The 21,008-nt window shown below is 34.1% G+C and overlaps 2 protein-coding genes across 6 annotated transcripts; both read left to right on the top strand.

Moving 5' to 3' along the window:
- Nucleotides 1–462: 462 nt before the first annotated feature.
- On the top strand, nt 463–4,238 carry LOC123214065 (vacuolar-sorting protein BRO1-like). 5 transcript variants are annotated; one of them, XR_006501809.1, is made up of 6 exons: nt 463–1,202; nt 1,619–1,654; nt 1,792–1,889; nt 2,193–2,257; nt 3,297–3,352; nt 3,449–4,238. XR_006501809.1 is itself a non-coding variant. In XM_044633772.1 (4 exons), the coding sequence occupies exons 1-3, from the start codon at nt 696–698 to the stop codon at nt 1,801–1,803; spliced, it is 555 nt and encodes a 184-aa protein (XP_044489707.1). In that variant the 5' UTR covers nt 463–695; the 3' UTR covers nt 1,804–2,257; nt 3,297–4,238. The 5 variants fall into 5 exon arrangements, 2 of the variants coding, with proteins under 2 accessions (XP_044489707.1, XP_044489708.1); XR_006501807.1 differs by having other exon boundaries at nt 3,297–4,238; XR_006501808.1 differs by having other exon boundaries at nt 3,053–4,238.
- Nucleotides 4,239–17,377: 13,139 nt separating this feature from the next.
- Nucleotides 17,378–19,625, top strand: LOC123214064 (rust resistance kinase Lr10-like). Its single transcript, XM_044633771.1, has 2 exons — nt 17,378–18,176; nt 18,371–19,625. Exons 1-2 carry the CDS (start codon nt 17,450–17,452, stop codon nt 19,468–19,470), a joined length of 1,827 nt encoding a protein of 608 aa, XP_044489706.1. The 5' UTR covers nt 17,378–17,449; the 3' UTR covers nt 19,471–19,625.
- Nucleotides 19,626–21,008: the final 1,383 nt, after the last annotated feature.

Below are 21,008 nucleotides of genomic sequence, written 5' to 3'. Positions count from 1 at the left end.
TGTGATTTGAATCTGATAGAAGATCTTATGGAACCGATTATGAATATCACTTAAAAAACAAAAAAAAAAAAGCTTTAGTGGGAAAAAATTAATGGGGAGGTAAGTATCTCATCGTTAAAATTAATATTTTAATAATTTTAACTCTCAATTATATATATTCTTCTAAAAACTGAACAAATTTATATTTTTAATGAGAGATTTTTAATTTTCTTACAAGAAATATTTACAAACTTTTTGTTATAGCTCTTATAAGTATAAAGAAAACCAGAGATGTTTATGAACTAAACTAAACCCAAACATTCCTTATTTCATTTTTAAACATTCATATATTTTTCTAGCCAACAAAAACTCGAAGGAACTAATTAAGTTATTATTATTTATTAAGTTTCTTTAGTTCACCATGTTAATAGGAAAATAAAATATAATAAAAATAATAAAAAATAAATAATCCTGCGAGTCCAAACCATCCATCTTTAGGTTCTTCGTCAATCTTCTCATTAAAATTTCTGATTTCACTCTCTCGAATCATGTCCAGGTCATCACCTTCCACCGTCTCCTTCTGTGCCACCACCAACATCATGCTCGCCATTGTCAAGAAGAAGACGTCTTCAATTGACCTCTAGCATCCCTTGCGCAACTTCATTTCCCTCACTTACTTTGAGCATGAAGTGATCAATCTCGAGGATGATCTCCTCATGCTAAAACAACTCGCTCCCACATCCAGCGCGTATTGGACCCCACGCTCTCCATGCGCCACAATCTCCATAAATTACTTCAAGGCCTTCTGCCTCGTGGAGACGCTCTTTCCTATCTCCCCTGACAAGGACCACATCAATACGATTACGTTTTTGTGGTGTGATGCGTTTAAGACCAAGCAGAAGGCCAGTCAACAGAACATTCATCTAGAGAAGGCGGCAGTGCTGTTTAAATTGGGGCAGATTGGGTTGTTGTTTGATCGCGCCACCGTGGAGGGGCGGCAGGAGGCATCGCACACGTTCATTGCGGTGGCCGGAGCGTTTGCTTATTTGAGAGATAATGCGTCCACGAAGGTGAGTAAGGGGAGCTCCACGACGGTGGATGTCAGCCTCAAGGGTGCCGGAATGTTGGAGAAGTTGATGCTGGCCCAAACTCAAGAGTCTGTGTTTGAGAATACGATTGCTAAAAGGAGTACGCGTGGTGTTTGCGCTAAAATTTCTAGACATGTTAGTGCTTTTTTTTTAAGCTTCAGTAAATGTTTTCATATATTGAATTGTGATGAATTGAAAAACTGTTTAACATAAGTTTAGATTATGTAAGTATATAGATTTTACAGTGCTTAACTTTTAGGATTTTAAACATGAAAAGATTGCATATATATTTGGATATTGTAGTGCATGATTTGTGAGGTTTAAGGTTATGTTATCTTATCGATTTGTTTCTTTTAATATTAAAATTCGAGCAATATTAGTAATGTAAGTTTCGGTTGAACTGTGATTAGTATGGTTGTGAAGGTGGCTTGAGTTTTGATGTTGAGTTTGTTGATTTAAGAATGAAATTTTTTTAGGAAGGGTGAGGGATAGTGTTGTTGGGTTTTTCTGGTGTGATTTTGATGTAAAAGCCTTTTTTTTTTTTGTTGTAGTGTTCGTCGCCGACATCTCTGGCATTTTTCTTGTTGGTAAGTAGTTCCTCTTCCCGATTTGTTTTTTATATGCAATTCTTACCAAGATCGCAGTCATCTGTCTTAATCTTGAAAAAATGATTAAGTTGCTTCATTCTGATGTTTTATCAGCCTACTAACTCTTATAATTGCAGAGTGCGCTTTAATATACTTGGATCCCGATTCAAGTCGTGCTGTTGTTGGATGGGCTGCAAAAACTTTTTCAACAGCAGTGTTTTTCTTATATGAGCAGGTTATATGCCTTTTCAAAAGTGGAAGCTGATTTTTGTAGTTTCATCTTCTTTATTAACGTCCTTCACAGTTTTTTTCCTTTATAAATTTATGATGTTTTTAGGTTTAATTTATCTTAGAGTATAACTATACGTGTAATATGTTTTGTTGTGGTTCTTCAACAGATCCTCCCAGATGATGCTTTTGTGCAGCAAATGATCAAATTTTTGTAGTTGTTTGATGCTGATGCTTAATAAGAATCAAATTTGTTATTGTTGATTTCTTGTGTGTACTCTTATTTTTATAATTCTATTTGATGCTCCAGAGTGCTGTTGCCTGGGACATGCTGAAAGTTTATAGCAATTTTGTTGATGTTCAAGAGAGACAAAGGTATGCTCTTTATGTATTTTAAAAACTGTTTGCACCAATATGATTCCAGAGGCCTTGATATGTGTAATGAGCTTTAGACAGTAATAACTGTTTGTTTTGCAATACTATTTGACGCCATAGCTAAATTCTTTTTCTTGTTTTACTTATTGTGCATAATTTTTATAAAAACTTTGTCCCTACATGTTATATGCTTAAAATATGTGCTGTTTTCTTGTTTGGTTTATGTATATATTTTAATAAGTTCAGTAATTCATTTTCAGGTTTAGCTTTAATTGTTCGTCAATTTTGTTGGACCAGAAACAAATCCATGATTGTTATCGTCTTAGTAATTTTGTAAATTTATTTTGAAGTTTTTGTGTTTTCTTATCTATATGATTGAACAAAAAAAGTATTGGCAAGCATTTTCTTGAGTCAGGGTTTTGGTTTCGTAATTGAATCTCAAATCATATCATCCTTTGGTCTGCATATCATTGTAATCTGTCTATTAAACTACTGCAGTTTCAAAGCTGATAAAATCAGTTTTTGAAATTGTTGTTTTAATGATTATGTTTAAATCGCAAGGGTGATCTGATTAAGGAAGGCATCCTCATGCAGGCATATGCTTAACAGTTTGTGCTTGCAAGTCAGTTACTAATTGTGGTATGGTTTTAACACATTGTTCTGGGTTTAGCAATATGTGTGCCAGAGTTAGATCACGTCAATTTTTTGAATCAGTGTATAATTTTATGCTTAGATGTTTTTGGCTGTTGAGTAAATTTTAAATGAGAACTTCATAATTTCTTGGCTGGCCTGCAGGAGGCCTGGGGCCTTGTATGTGCGTGTACCACTGCTACTTTTAAAGATTCTGTCTTTACTGGATAGGAGAATCCATGGGCTGTGTTGTTAGGAAGTCTTCTTTTTATGGTTCTGCTGAATTATATATAGGATATAAAGTGTAGTAATTTCCCTCACTTTTTTTCTATATGCTTTTTGTTGGGAAGCTTGCCAATTTTTCTGAAATATTCTAGGAAGAATTTCATCTGTGATTTCTGGTTTTTAGGATTGAACGGCTAGAATTGTTTGATGAATTTGAGGAGTGGCATATGATGCAGGCAAGTAAGAATCTTTCATTCCTGTTTTGAAACTCAACCAATATTGCTCTTAGTTAATAACATGATCTGATTTCGTCATTTGTGGGCCTGCACCAAATAGAGTTGCCTAAATGTCCTGCTTGGAACTTGGGAGGCTGGCTCACTGTTCATATGGACTATGGAATAGTGGTTGCATTTCCATACAAGCTCTTTTAATTTATAGATCTATCAATGATGCCATGGTAAGTCCATTGCCATAAAATAAAATTTTAGGTATTGGCTAAAGGAATATAAACAATCTTCCCTGCGGCATACGTCATTTCATTTGTCTGATCCACTTGTAAAAGCTCTTTAGCTTTAATTTTAGCTATTTTATTTAGTGGGATTAATACAAATGTTAGCTTTCACCTGAAATAAAGTACCCTGAACATCTAATAGCTGAAATTATTGAAGCATACACCATTTCGTTTGTCATAAAATTGTATGTTTACAAAGAGTTTACATGTCAAAATTGTCACAGTTCATAATATGAACTGCAATTTTGTAAACTGCAAGATCAGAAAGATTATTCAAGATCTCGGGTTCTCAAATTCCCATAACCTTTTGTAAATTAGAAATGAACTCTCCACTCATCTCCACTTCCGCTTTGTGACAATCAATTTGCTCTTACATGATTGTCAATTAAGTATTTTATACTTGCACTCAATATATTGACATTGATCTATATTTCATTCATAAATTGGTTGCTCGTGGGGCTCTTTAACATTTTCCTATGATCTCTTAGCTTGTTGATATATTTACCAAAGGATTGTCTTGTGAGTGCTTTCTCTTCTTATGTCTTCAATTGCAACTCCATGAGCTCCCATTGCAATTGTGACAGAGTGTTAAATAAAATGTATATTCTTATTTGATTTGATTATAATTTAATATGTTTTGATATGATTATAATTTATTGTATATTATTTTTTATATTTCATATGAGCATAATCCCACTTCAGACTATATTATAATACTATATATTTAAGAGCATTTTGTTAATAATATTTATTTAATTCAAAACATAATTCTTAATTCTTTAACTAAACAGTGTTGTTAGTTGGTGTTCAAAATGCACCACTTTTGGTTTCTCCTTCTATAAAAGCAAAACACTATCCATTCTTTTTCCCCGAATGTAATGGACCAAATATATTTTTGTTTCTTTCTCTCAAATAACAGCAAACCTTACGGTGAATCTTGAGTATTTTTGTGTTTTTCTCTTGTAAAATTAGTCGAAATGACTAGGATTGCCGAGCTGTATCAATTGAAACTTTATGTATAAAAAAGTATATAAGTTTGTTGAGTATGTTGAAAAAGTTTGTTATAGATTGATTAAAACCTTGTTTCGGTTTCTTAATCTTCCTTCCTTTCTTCGCAATTATACAAATTCAAAAGCTTTAGAAGAATTTATAAATATGTTGATTATTTTGCCTTTACCTGTACAGATGAATTACTTATGAATTTTCTCCAAATCTAATCACAAACAAAGCCGTGTCCTACACATCGAATTTGACCTGGAAGAGTCAAGTAATTATATATGGACAAAGTGAGTTGAATTATATTAACCTTCACACTTTAATGTGATTTAACCCTATCAAAAGCAAGTTTGTTTTCATATGGCAACTGGTCTGACTAGTTTGGATAATAAGTTTCACTTAAGCCTCTCATCTTGACTATAAGGATTCTTGTCGCAATTTATCAAGAGGGTCCCCATCTGGTGCGTGCAGTGGACGCATGGTGGTGGGTCTGAGGCCTTATGTTCTTCTGATGTGGTTTCAGGGCCATCATGCCCATCTTTATGGACTTTTAGTATTACAGACGATAAATTGTCTTGAAATATCTTTATTTACAATTAATACATCCAAGTTCAGCTCCATTTCTGTGGACTGTGTTTCTCCAAATCACGCCATAACTGAGTCTATGTCCTTTCTTGGTAGACTTGATAATTGAGTAGAAATTTCATCTCTCAGGTAAGTCATTTTCGAAGAAATTTCAGGCTAAGGACTGACATGGATGAAATTGAGTAGCAAATAGTAATAAACATTTTTTCATAACCATACTGCATGCAACTTTTCAATTTTCATTACATTATATCGTCTATCAAATTGCCGGAGAGGAGGAACCATGACAAGGGAAAAGTCATCAACTTTTTCAAGATCTTTTTCAAAAAATATGTTTAAATGATCATTGTCATTAGAAAAATAACCAAATATAATCTCAAACCAATCACGTCACAAGCGAAGAATAATTTTAAAACTTAGAAATAAAGTAATTAAAAATAAAATAATACCTATTAAATACTAAAAACTATGTATAAATAATTTTATTGTGGTTAAAAGACTTATTCTCACTCAAGGTTTGATCAAGTGACAAACTTTAACTTTAAAAATCCAAATACCTATCATCTATATTTAGGGGACGTTTGATTTTGAGAATGTTTTATTACTAAAATTAAAAAAGTATTTTAAAAATAGATTATCTGGAGGATTATTGACTATAAATTATTATTATATTAAATAAAATTTGATAAAAATAGGTAGGTATAAATAATTATATTGTTTGGTTAGATGAAAAATAAAAGAATAATAATATATTATTTTATTTAAATATTCTTTAATATAATTATTTTAAAATATTTTTTTTTATATAATTTGTTATATTAATTGAAAATAATATTATTTTTCTCTAAAAAATTAATAAATAATAATATAATTATAATAAAATTAAAATTACCTTAGTAATCTTTTAATACTTAAGATAGATGTGATAATCAAATTATTTTTTATATTATTTATTATATCACTATTGATAATAAAAAATTATTAAAATATTATATTACTTATAAATCAAATAAAATAATATAAATAATAAAAATAAATTATCAAAAATAATCTTTATCGTTCCTTTATTAAATAGCCCTTGGAGTTTATAAATTCTAACCAAAGAACAGTAAAGAAGACAATTTATGCGTTCATAAATTTGATTCGTATTATTAAAATAATTAATTTTTTAAATGTGTGAAACCCATAATTGATTAGTACGGAAAAATGTGTCATCATCCTTTCCATATTGGAAATTTAAATGGTGGTGAAAAAGATAATAAGACATGGCAGACCCCATCTCTTGGATCTCTGACTCTCTTTTTTTGATATGCAACTCTCCATCATCAATCCCATTTCTTCTTTTGATTTAAGCCAGCTTCTTCTTCTTGATCTTCTTTCCTAAATCTGACTATGTATATATAGTTTCATCATCATCATCATTGGCGCCAGCGTTAGAGCGCTTCATCTTCTTCCAAGAAGACAACTTTAGTTATTGTAAACTTATCTATCCCCAATTCTCTCAATCTTTCAATTCTTGAACCAATTGCGAATTAGGAAGAAACCTTTTCAATCTTGTCTTAGTCTCTGAACATATACATTGAATAGATATTTACTCATTCATTTATCACCAAAGATTCATCAAAAGTCTGTGGATGCTTATAATGATTCCATTTTTATCTGTATTAGATTCATTCTCAATGTTAATTTTATGGGTCCTCCAGTTTACCTTTAAAAAAATTAAAAGGTTTTAAGTTCACCTTTTTTGCAGAATTAAAATAATTCTGGGTCCCATAGAATTATAATAGTAATTTTAAATTTATCAATATAAGTCAAAATTTTACTTTATCATTAAACTAATAGAAAATGTTATGTTAATAGTATTGGATAACAGGTACCTATTTGAATTTTCTAGTTAGTAGGTTAAACTTTGTCAATAGACTAAACGGTAATAAGTTCTTTGGCTTTTTATTGTTTAAGAGACTATGACTAGCGGGGTTTTACATATTTCGCATTTCCAACATATTTTTATATTGTAGTATTTGGGAGAAACCATGGGAAGAATCATCAAATCTTAGTAAATGATCCATTTGGAAATCTTAGTAAATGATCCAACCTCTAGGACCGCAATAATTTTTTGAAAGGTCGTTTGAATTCTTGCTTGATGAGTGGGCACCTTGAATTTTCTCCAAATCTAATCACACACAAAGCCGTGTCCTACACATCGAATTGACTTGGAAGAGTCAAGCAATTATAAATCGACAAAGAGAATAGAATTGTATTAAGCCTTCAAACTTTAAGGTGATTTGACCCTATCAAAAGCAAGTTTGTTCCCATACGGTTACTGGTCTGAATAGTTTGGCTAATAAGTGTCTCTTAGCCACTCATCTTGACTATAAGTTCCTCACGTTTATCTTGATTGTATATTCTCCTTCTGATGTGCGTACAGTGGACGCATAGTGGTGGGTCTGAGGTGTTATATTCTTCTGGTGTAGTCTCAGGACTATCATTTTCATTACAGACGCTTGAAGGTGATTTACAAAGCTTGGAGATGCCTCCAAAGCCTTTTGTTTCTTCAGATGTTGAAATTATTGCAAACTAATTGAGTACTGGAAAATGTAACCTAGAGTGAACGATACCATTTGTTTCTTCTGAATTGGAAATGGAGCTACCCTATTTGCTGTATCAAATACAAAATGGAAAGCAAGTTCTTGTTTCAAATTGTCCATGTATGTATAAATAAGATTCATTCTAAAATTCCAACGCTTGAGTGGTTAATGATTTACCGAAATATGCAGCTTTCGAATTTCATTTTTGTAACACATACATATCCTTGCTTTTACCATACACGTTCCTTACCATACATTTTATTGTTCTTCTTCTAAACCATGAGAGAAAGACTTAATCGAGTTTCATGTCAATTGGTGCAAATGAATTGAAGCACTGAAGAATGTAATCTAGAGTAAATTGGTTCATATTGTAAAAATAAAAACTGATGATGTTTTATTCTTCTCGAGGAATGAAAACAGGTGTTACTAAACGGTGCCGTTAGTTGGTGTTCAAAATGCACCGCTTTTGCTTTCGGTTTCTTGTTAATCTTTCTTCCTTTCTTTGCAATTATACATAATCAAAAACTTTAGAAGAATTTATAAATATGTTCATTATTCTGTCTTTACCTGTACAGATGAATTACCTATGTTTTTGCCTTTACAAGTGTCAACGTGTAAAATTAGGGGTTTATATTTCCTAGTAGTTTAAATTGCAAGATTTGGAAATAGTAACCACAACCTTGTGGCCGGGGTAACCATATATATGTAACAAAAATTGTGCAAAGGAAGTGGCTTCCAGACTCCATATTTTTTCATCTTTAGCCCTATCTTCTCCATTAGTAGGAGGTATAATAGTATAACAATGGTTCAAAAAGTTGAGAAGAATTTATAAAATTGTTTAATCCTTCTGTTTTATAAAGTTGTTTAACTCCAAAAACACTCCATAAAATAACATAAACAACTTGTTTGATTCAAGTTATAGTAATTTTTTGGTTATATAGCAGTCAATTCTCTCTAGTAATATTTTTATTTATAAGTGAAGAGCATTAAATCTCTACAGTTAATACTGATCTTTATCTGGTAGCTTTTTCATTTATCTTTCTCTTTTTCTTTTCTCTTTTTCTGTGAATGCCATTACATCTTAGTAAATGATCCAACCTCCAGGACCGCAATTATTTTTCAAAAGGCCGTTTGAATTTTTGCCATGTTTAGTAGGCACCTTGAATTTTCTCCAAATCTGAGGACAAATAAAGCCGTGTCCTATACATCGAATTGACTTGGAAGAGTCAAATAATTATATACCGTGTCCTACACATCTAATTGACTCGGAAGAGTCAAGCAATTATATATCCACAAGGAGAGTTGAATTATATTAAGCCTTCACACCCATAGGGGGTGGTGTTATATAGAAAAAGAAAAAGTTTTTTTTTTTGCAATATGTTTTCAAAAGTTTTTTTAAGTGAACAGTGGCAGACATGGCAAGAGCTGCAAAATTATCGAGTCGTGCTCTTGAGGGTTGAGCTAAATGAAGTGGGCTTGGGTCGAATTGAGGGTTGGCCCGATCTCTTAACTCTTTTAATCATATCAACTCAATATGTCAATTGTTTTATATTCTCAACACCTATATTTTTTTTTGGGATATTAATTAAAATAAGCATATTTTTTTCCGTTTATACCTTTTTAGGCACACGCACAGTTCTTTGACTTTTATAAGCAAATGCATTTTTAATCTCAAAAATACCATTCGGCCCTGTAGGTGTCAGCGTAGCCTAGCGCGGGAAGTTTTTGAATAAGTTTATGGGATGCTCAGTACGTATAGGGTGCGTGCGAAGTGCGCGCGGTGCGTGCACAGTGCGCGGAGTGCGTTCGCAGTGCGCGGAGTGCGCGCGGTGCGTGCGGTGCGCGGAGTGCGCGCGGTGCGTTGGCGGTGCGCGGAGTGCGCGCGATGCGTGCGGTGCGCGGAGTGCGCGCGGTGCGCTCCGAGTGCGCACGATGCGTGCGTAGTGCGTGCGGAGTGCGTGAACTGCATAACTAAAAAATTGATTATTGTTAATCAACTACAAACAAATTTAAAAATAAAAATTGATTTGGATAATTAACGCATTAAATTGTTAGCTTGAAGGTAGATGAAGATATTTACTCCGCAAACACAGTTTCACCTTTTCATTCTTTATTTCACTTTTATCAGTTGACTTTCTCCGATTCATCTTTGTCTCATTTCACTTGTTTCAATTGATATTCCATCTGGTTAATTGAAAATTTTGATAAAGATGATATTCATGCTTGGATTTGGCGGGCAATGGCATAAAGAAGGTAATCATGATTTAAAATATATTGGTGGAGTTCAATCGTTAGTTTCAGTAAGTAGAAAAATCGATTACAATAGATTTATTGAAGCAGTATCTTCTCGTTTAAATATCGATACAAGTTCTTTTGAAGTAAAAATTTATATGCCAAATCCAACCGAATATAGTGATTTGCCATATTTATTAAAAGATGATTATGATATTAAGATGATGATGAAGTTGTCTAGCTCACAGAGAAAGTCTTCTGTATTTCTTGAAGTGGTAGCAAACCAAATTGAGCAACATGTAGAAGATATACAAGCTAACAATCAACAACAACATCCAGAAACAGAAGGATGTGATCAAATAGGCGACGTTAATCGTGATGATATTGAGGTTGGTGTTAGTTGGAATCCTTATCAAGATTGGACACATGACGAAAGAGATACAGCTGAAGGATGTTATCAAATGGGCGACTTACCAACAAATGATTTTCGTTCTGGCGGAGAAGATGAATATCATGCTCATGACGATGGTGGTATCGATTATAATTGTGTCAATAATATTGATGGTCCCGAAGAAGGTGTCGATAACACAGGGATTGGTCCATCAGGGTTAGTGCATGAAACTTCAACACATCATGGTTCAAATCCTTTTTTTGGTGTTCCAGAGCCATATAGAGATATAGAAAATGAAGTAAGTCAAATTCATTCAGTTGCACCACGTGATGGCAGATTCAAAATCACAGATCAATTCGCTTCTAAACAAGTTTTAATTGACACCATATGTAGGGATGCATTGGAAAATGGTTATCAATTCAAAGTATCAAGTTCTAATAAAAAGAGATGGGATATAAAGTGTTTGCATGAAGGGTGCAAATGGAAAGCAGGAGCTGGGAAGTTAAGTAACAGTGATGTTTTTGTGTTAAAGAAGTTTGGAACACACACTTGTCCTCGTGATATAATTAGACCTCATCATAGACAAGCGGGTAAAAGGGCAATGGGAAAAATATTACAGTCATTGTTTACTGCAGGTGACCGTGTATATAGGCCAAAAGATATTATCACGGATATAACAGATAGATATCGAATTGATATCTCTTATACGCAGGCTTGACGTGCTAAGAATTGGGCTTTAAATGAGATAAGAGGTTCGCCAGAGGAGTCATTCAGACTATTACCGATATTCTGTCATAACCTTGAACAACGAAACCCTGACACCATTACACAAATAGACACGGATGAAGATCATAGATTTCATTTTGTCTTTATGGCTTTAGGATGTTCAATTAGGGCATTTCGTGATTTTTGTCGTCCGGTCATCTGTATTGATGGAGCATTCTTGAAAGGTCGATATTGGGGTACACTTTTTATTGCAGTGGGTAAGGATGGAAATAATCAAATTTTTCCATTAGCGTTTGGCATAGGAGGAAAAGAGGAAACAATAACTTGGAGCCCGTTCCTTCGAGTTTTATATCGGTGTATTGGAGATATCCCTAATTTAGCAATTATTTCAGATAGACATAATGCTATAATTCGTTGTGTGAGAGAAGTATTTCCGAATGCACATCATGGGTGGTGCAACCATCATATCAAAGGAAATATGCGAAGTCGGTATAAACAAACAAAACATATCGAAGGATTATTTTGGCGAGCTGCGAAAGCATATCGAATAGAAGATTTTCAGGAGGCTTTGCGGATGATCAGAGCTGAAAATCCAACTGCAGCAGCTTATCTGGAAGGTATTGACTATCAACGATGGGCTCGTGCATACTTTCCTGGCATTCGATATAATATCATGACTACAAATATTGCTGAGTCGTTTAATGCCTTGGCACGACAAGCGCGAAAATTGCCAGTGATGATGCTTCTGGAATTTTTACGCTCAACTTTACAAAAATGGTTTTATACTCGACGCAATATGGCAGGTTGGAATAATTTTTTTCAATTATTTCATACTTTTCATAATTTATAAATGAGTAACATTCTGTATTCGTTTAATTATGCAGGTGCTTGTACTCATTCTCTAACTCCATGGGCTGAAGAGAAGATGGCCAGTCATATCCAAAAGTCAGCTAATATGGTTGTCAAGCCGATAACAATTGATCGATATGAAGTACATGCTCCGAGTAAACCTGTTGCTATAGTTGATCTTGCTAAAAAGGAGTGTACATGCAGAAAATTTCAACTATCACAAATAGCATGTACACACGTTGCAGCAATCGCCAGATTTCAAAAACTTTCGCACTGTTATCCATGGGTGAATAAGTATTACTCAGCTGAATATTGGCAAGCAGTATATAGAGAAAGTGTTGAACCATTGGGTGATCCATCAGAATGGGTGCAATCAGAAGAAATACGTATAGTCCACCCACCTCAGATGGGATATCGACGTTCTGGTCGACCTTCCGAACACAATAGAAGGCCATCGCAAGGAGAGGAAACCCGTCAAGTTGAATGTAGTCGGTGTCATGAAAAAGGACATACGCGATTAGTTTGCACAAATCCTTTATCAGGTGTCGGGTCTGCAAGAGGGGTGTAAATTCAAATCTCCTATTTCTTCTATGTTTTGTTATTTATCTTTCTACTTTTGTAATATAATTAGCCCCTTGTTGACGGTAAAAAGGGATATGGTAAGCTGAACAAAAGGGATATGATAAACTGAACAAGCGAAGAATTGCATTGACTGATAACTCAATTGTCCAGTTTGTATTGTTTATTGTTACTTTCGATGTTATTCTTTATTGTTACTTGTGAGCAATCTGTTTGGAGGGTTGCGCATTGTTTATTTATGTGATAGGCTTATATTCATTTCTTCAGAAGGGTTGTTTTGATTGTATTGGTTTGTTTGATTGAGTGAGCAGGCTGGCTAAGACATTGCTTAGCGCCATCACGGGGCTGAAAAGGTGCGGTGCGCGCGGAGTGCGCGGAGTGCGCGTGCGGTGCGCGCAGTGCGCGTGCGGTGCGCGGAGTGCGCGCGCGGTGCGGGAGTGCGCTGTGTGCATTTGCGGTGCGCGGTTCCTTTTACATCATTTGGCCAAAAGTATTTGCTTAATCGATTTTTGCTTTAAATTATTTCTGTTTATATAAATCAAAAAAATGATTGTTTTATGTTTCAATTAGAAGGAATTGATTTTTCTTGTTAAATCGAATGAAAATGAAATGCAAACCAAAGTTATAACTTTCAGTTAATTACTCCAAAATTACGCAAAATTAGAATGAAGAATCCAAATTTTCCCAAGGCATTTTAATGCCTTTACATAACCATTTGGCCAAACTCATGAATAAATCAATCATGTCATTATCTTTTTACAATAAAATTTTGGTAGCATTTCCCCTGTTTATTTAATATTTCCCAACCTGTTATCAAATTAAAACACATCAATATATCGCAATCAAACACTTCAATATCAATATTTACGCCACCGATACTTCAATTGCTTTCATCTAACCATCAACTAATATCACTTCATCCAACCATTAACCAACCAAATATATAGTAATAAAATGACAAAAATCAATCACAATACAACAGAAACAACTAATAAAATGATAAACATAATATAAATAAAATAACACTGATAAACCATAACATATAATCATAATTCAATCAATCACTCGTATGCATCAGGATATGAGTTCCCTCCGTGTTTCCATATCTTGGAGGCAACTTTACATCGCATGGAAGATGCATTAGCGGCAGTAAAAAACAAATCACGTCCGGTTGCAAGATATTCCAATATATAAATAGTAAATATCCCACAATCACCGGAGGCTGTACCCTGTTGCGGTACATCCGTTCGTCTTCTGATTGTCAAGGGCTCTGTCCGAGGCTCAACACCCTTAACTTGCCAATAACTCGTTGTATTAATAATGGTTGGAAGATAAGAATAACGTGTCATCGCCCGAGAGAAGCTATCCGTAGAGTCAAAGAAAGTCGATGATGAGTCATAAACGGTTAGAATCCATTCATTTAGATCCAACTCACCACATGCCCAATGCTGACATTCAAAATTAATTGGAATATAAACCTGACAAAATAACAATAAGTAAATCAAACAACCCTAAACCAATCAAAAGTAAATCAAACAATCCTAAAATTGATTTATTAGTCAATAACATTAAAATATGACAAACCTTATCCACATAAGCCCATGGGATATAACCACGATCTAAAATTGGATCATTTATTCCTTCAATCGGGTCTAGAAATAACCGTGGCCACTGGTAATTATCAGGTCCAACTTCTTCCCGATTCTTGATCTCACGTGCCAACCACCCATCGAAAGATGTCTCAAGACAAGTCCATTTAGCCGATGGAAATGCATGTCGCAACACCACCAAATAAGAATCGATATGCTATATCATCAGATATATAAATATATAGTAAAATCATTACAATAACATAATAATAGATATATAAACAAATAATCAGTGAATATAATTACGAACCTGATCCGTCAACCACTGATTATCTTCACATAATGTTTTCCACCAGTTAATTTTTCTACAAAGCCCAAACAAAAAAGTGTTCGCTGCAACTTCAGGACTTTCCTCGTACCATTTTAAATAGTCTATCATATTATAGCTTTCTCCTTTCGGGTGTGAGGGTTTGAATACTTCTCGTGCACGACGCTGTCTCAATGGATCAGTGTATGGACTCCGAAGCGACCGACCCTTTTTTACAATCCTTCCTCGTAAAGTCTTACGAGTATTGGATCGTTGTTGAATTGGTGTTTCAACCAAACCGTCAGTTGATTGCGGAAGTTCCATTTCGTCCTGTCCGGAAAACTGAATCTCCATTTCAGCATCATCCTAAAATTTCAAAGGAAATATTATCAACAATCAAAAAAATATAATCACAAATTTTGAATAATGAATAATATGGAGAAAAATTTACCTGAATGAAAGGGACTGCGTTATACGTATGTTGCAACTCAGATAACTTGGCTTCTATTGACGCTTGACGTGCTTTAAGATTGGTTTGCCGTTCGTCAATATTTCCAAATCGCTCATCAACTTTTTGCATAAACCCTTCAATGAGATGCTGAAGTTGATTTAATTTATCTTCAATATTCGAAGTAGGACCAGGGGTAGTGACATGGGGGGTTGTTTCTATAGTCGGCTGAAATGATGTCATGATGGGGCTATGCATAGATGGAGCTGATATGATAGGACTGCAGATAGGTGTGCTTCGATGCCTATGTTGCTCTGAAAGTGGAGATTGGATTCCAGGAGAAGAGCTTATAGGAACACGGGCATTATCATGCTCTTCGTTTTCACCGACATACTCTATAACATCATTGTAGCATGATAACTGTTGCTCGGTTGTGGATGGAATCAAAATAGGAGTCACAACATCCTACAAAATATAATAAATTGGTTAGTCACAAAATTTTAAAAAATAGATATTTAATAAATAGATATATAGGATAATAACATACTTCCGAAGCTTCAAATATTCGATAAACATTCTCCCAACTTGGACCTTCCAAACTCTTCCATTTTAACATTCGAGGAATACTGTCTCTACTCTTACAAACTACGAAACGCCCTAAATTATGTAACGTTTCGTATATCCAAATCTACAATATTAACAATATCATATTAAATATATATCTTTAATATAAATATATATTTAACATAAAAATAAAATAAACAATAACATTGTATTACCTGAAAAGCCCCTACATATCCCATTATCGCATATGATACAGTTGGGATATCTTCTGAAAAAGGTGGATATGCATCACAAATTTCCTCGTATTTTTTCTGTAGATTTCGACTCATTGATTGTGTAGTCATCTTCCAAATAGGTATCGCCCATGGATATCTATTAAAAGCATCCCAATCATCAATGATACTTAATGTATGTTCTGAAATGGCCTTCCTATTATCTGCTCCCATTAACCCATAGTGAAGCAAATATAAAGCAGCTATTTTTACAGCATCCTCATCATTATTTCCCCATGCTTTTTCTTTAAAAACTTTGACCAAATGACTATAGGTTACATGCTTAACCCCTGAAAAATACTTATTCCTTAACTCTAAATCTCCTATTATTCTATCATTTGTATCCATTTCTTCACCAAATTTTAATCCTGTTATCAGAGCAAATTCAACAGGACTAAATCTACAATCAACTCCATTCAACCGAAACCAAAACTCTTCACCTAATACTCCCTTATTAATCTGTCGGAATAATACAGAATGAATAAGAGGAGAACTATATTTAAGAATTTCTAAATTCAAAAATTGCCCCAAACAACATTCTTTAAACATTCGTTTTTGCCGAGGAGTAAGTGAAACTCTGATATGCTTTACTGTTTCAACATGGCTTCTAACTTTGATTATAGCAGTAAAATTATACGCATCATTGAAACGCCGTTCACCCGGCTCATTATTAACTGAAATTGCCTGAACAGAATCCTGAAAAAACAGAAAATTTGCAATATAGGTATAAGTGCGTATGGGGTGCGTATGGGTGCGCGCGGTGCGTATGGAGTGCGCGCGGTGCGTACGGGGTGCGCGCGGTGCGCGGTGAGAAATCCAGTGCGTTTTCCTCTCCGTCGCCGGCAACACAAAAAGAATAAAATCCAGCCAAAATAGTAAACTCAAACTAAAAGCATGCATCCAGAGATCCACTTACCTCAGACGAATCCGACGACATTCTCGATCCACGATCTCACAATGCCGATCTCAGTAAAGCCAGCCAAAATAGATAGCAGAAGATGGGTGGGTTTTTTAGTGTGTTTTGGAGGTTGGGAACCAAATGGGCTGAATAACGCACCACGCACTTTACGCACGCACTTTACGCACCCTGTAACAGATATCCGATTTTTAAAGTTTTTTTTCTTTTAATTAAACAGGAGTAAGCTGAGGGGTATTTTGGGAATTAAAAATGCATTTGCTTATTAAAGTCAAAGAACTGTGCGTGTGCCTAAAATGGTATAAACGGAAAAAAATATGCTTATTTTAATTAATATCCCTTTTTTTTTAGTAACGCCTACTCATTTATTTTTAGTAAATGCTAATCTTTCTCTTACTCAGTAGCAGGGTTGTGCCCTTGAGAGTTGGGCTAAGTGAAGGAAGTTTGGGTTGAGCTGACGGCTGATCCGACCGTATATTTTCAACACTTACTTTTTTTTTTGTAAGTAACACCTCATCATTTATTTTTAATAAATGTTAATATTTCTCTTTCTCTTCTTTTTTCCATTCGTCTTTTTCGTTATAAATGTCAAATCATCTTTTTCTCTTCATTTTGTATTTATTTTTTTAGAAAAACGAAATTAAAAAAAAGAGATTTATCAACCCAATCTTGACTAGAAGCAGTGGTTCTAGTGGTTCAAAGTTCTAAGCCACATAAAAAAAGTAATTAGCTTAACAATTATTGGACTTTTGCTTCTAGTTCCTATCTTTCTTTCTCTCTCTCTATGTTCCTTGTACTGAGTATGATCCTCTTCCTTCTCCCACCTTACTCAGGAGCTGAGAATGGTGATGAATTCTGTCCGCCAACAAGTTGCAGCCCAGACGGACCAGAAATTAGATATCCCTTCCGACTCAAAACTCAACCACTCTTTTGTGGCGATGAAGGGTTTGAATTGTCTTGCTTAAAGAACAAGACATTGTTGCGCCTTCCTTCCTCAGGCGATTACTATGTGCAAGAAATTGGATATGATTTTGGCTCAATTACCATTGTGGATGTGCAGGAGACCGCATGCACAATCCACAGTCTTCTAGCCCCTAACCTCAGAAACTCCAGATTCCATGTTTCCTCTCTAAATCAAGAATGCACAATATTCAACTGCACCAACAGGATTCAAAACACCAGTAGTTTTTACAGGGTAGTTGGACCTATTAGTTGCCTCAATTATGATAGAAATTTTGTTTATGTAATGCGTTCATTTGTATATTCAGATGAAATTCTGCCCTTAAATTGTAGAAAATATAAAACGGTTGAAAGTTTTATAGATTGGTTTTTGGCGGATGCTACTGGAGGGACTTCCACAAATCCAGCAATGGAAATAGGATGGAAACCTCATAAAGAATGCCACAAATGCGAAGGTTCAGGACACTACTGCTGGTTCAATACTACAAGCAATTCTGTAATGTGTTGCAAACATGACAATCCAAAATTCTGTTTCAACTACGACCGCCATCGTAAGTTCTCTTTAAGAAATTTTGATGCAAATGCTTTTTCGGATCGTTTAATTTTATCCCCTCTTTTTATGAAGCTTTATACTTTAATGTTTAGTTGAATGATCGCTTTCTCATGGAAGGAAGGAAGCCTGAAAAGATTTTGAGCTTACAAAATTGATGATAATTGAGCTAACATTTTTCCATTTGAGATGCAGATTCTCCAGTAAAAAAAATTGTATTGTATATAGCCGTAAGTATTGGAGGGAGTACATTACTTGCGTTGGTGATACTGATTGTTTACAAATCATGGAAATCTGAGAATGAAAAAGAGGCTCAACTTAAAGTGGACAAGTTCCTGGAAGACTACAAGACTCTTAATCCAGCCAGATATTCTTACAGTGACCTTAAGAAAATTACGGGTAAATTTAAACAGAGACTCGGCCAAGGGGGTTATGGAAGTGTCTTCAGAGGAAAATTTTCCAATGGAATTCCGGTTGCGGTTAAGATGTTGGAACATTCAAAAGAAAATGGAGAAGAGTTCATCAATGAAGTGGCCACTATAGGAAGGATACACCATTTTAACATTGTTCGTCTTCTAGGATTTTGCTCAGAAGGAACACGACGTGCTCTTATCTATGAATTTATGCCAAATGGATCGCTTGAGAAGTTTCTATTCTCAAGGGAAAACGAGTCAGCTCAGCGTCCATTAAGTTGGGAAAAGCTGCAAAACATTGCAATTGGCATTGCCCGTGGAGTAGAGTACTTGCACCAAGGATGCAACCAAAGGATCCTTCACTTTGACATCAAGCCTCACAACATATTACTTGACCACAATTTTAGGCCAAAGATTTCAGATTTCGGTCTTGCCAAGCTCTGCTCAAAGGAACAAAGTGTTATAACAATGACCGCGGCTAGAGGAACTGCTGGCTACATTGCTCCGGAGCTTTTCTCGAGAAATTTTGGAGATGTTTCTTACAAATCAGATGTGTTTAGTTATGGAATGATGTTGTTAGAGATGGTTGGCTGTCGGAAGAATATTGATCTTACAATTGAAAATCAGAGCCAAATTTACTTTCCAGAGTGGATATTCAACAAATTGAGCCAAGGAAAAGAACTTCATCTTGAATTTGTTGAAGATGAAGATGAGGAAATTGCCAAGAAGCTTGCAATAGTGGGACTCTGGTGCATTCAATGGAATCCAATAGAGAGACCTTCCATGCCAAAGGTATTACAGATGCTTGAAGGTGATTTACAAAGCTTGGAGATGCCTCCAAAGCCCTTTGTTTCTTCAAATGTTGAAATTGGTGCAAACTGATTGAATTGTTGAAGATTGTATCTAGAGTGAACTATACCATCTGTTTATTATGATTTGGAAATGGAGCCAATGTGATGTATCGAATACAAATGGAAAGCAAGTTCTAGCTCCAAATATGCCCATGTATAATAAATAAGACTCATACTTTTGTGGAATTGAAGTTCGAACACTTGAGTGTTTATCGATTTAGTGAAATATGCAGCTTTAAAATTTCTTTTTTTTATTAAGAACATGTACATATCCTTACTCTTAAAATACATGTTCCCTAAATTTTATATATAGTGATACACCACTGGTTTCATTTGTCCTCTTCTGAATTATCTTTTCTTATCCTAAATCGTGACAGAAAAAACTTAATACACCCTGAGGTTTTTGTCTTATATTCAAGATCCTAACTTTTAAAATACTAGGAAGTACTCTCCCTGAAACTAACAATCCATAATCAAATCCTAATTCCATTAAAACAATTTTTCCATAAGGATGAGTAAATTACTTGTAAGTAATATTATGCACAAACATTTTTTATTAATTATTCATATAAACCAAAGTAATATTATTTAATTAAATGATTTTAAAATAAAAAAATATATAATTATATCACTTAATCACATACTATAGTGTTAGTTTGAATGGATGAGTTGTTAATGGAAAACACTCCAAAAATTATGTCATAAACAATTTGTTTGATTCAAGTTATATTGATTTTTTGGTGATATAGTCAATTTTCCGTTTAAACAATGATATTCACAGTAGCTTTTCTGTTTTCTCTAGATGAATATTTTATTCAGTAGTGAAGAGCAATAAATCTCTGCTGTATAATATTGTTTATAGATGAGAATAAAGTTTTTGAACTGTTTCGAATATCTTTTTGAGATTGAGTTAAAATTTCAGTGGGTAATAATCCTTTACCCTTTCGAAAAAGTATGATTTTGATTATCATAATAGTAAGTTTAATGTAATTCAATATGAATTATACTCAAAATGGTGTAATTTTGATTATATGACACATTTTAACGCAATTCAATTAGATCAGACCTCTCAAAATGTGATTCTAGTTGCTGGCTAGATAACACGTTTGCACGTGCGACCAATGATTGCCTCTAACATTTCTTTTTCAAATTTTTAAGAATTTGTGATTTCAGAATTAGTGAATGAAAAGTATAATTTTTCCTGAAGAAGAAATTAAGAATAATTCACTTTAGAAATTGTTGTTAGGAGGATAGGAAGGTGACATTGGGCTATTTGGTTGGGATAAATCTTTGACTACTTTGTTAATTTACTTTTTATTATTAATATTATTTTGTTTGATTTAATATATAATAAAATATTTTGATAATATTATATTATTAAAGGTTATGTATAATATTTTCTTATTCATTCTAGTTATTAATAGATTAATAAAATAATTTTAATTTTATTATAAATTTTTTTAATTAATTTTGCTATCACCTCCACGGTAGCCTTATGCAGCAGCTGGCCTGAATAATTTGGTTTAAGTTTTCAAGGGGCATTGAACGCGAAAACTCACCCATCCCAAC

Source organism: Mangifera indica, chromosome 4 (assembly GCF_011075055.1).
Source record: "Mangifera indica cultivar Alphonso chromosome 4, CATAS_Mindica_2.1, whole genome shotgun sequence".
NCBI lineage: Eukaryota > Viridiplantae > Streptophyta > Magnoliopsida > Sapindales > Anacardiaceae > Mangifera > Mangifera indica.
The sequence above is the reverse complement of the archived record's forward strand: the minus strand, read 5'-3'. Positions and strand labels throughout refer to the sequence as shown.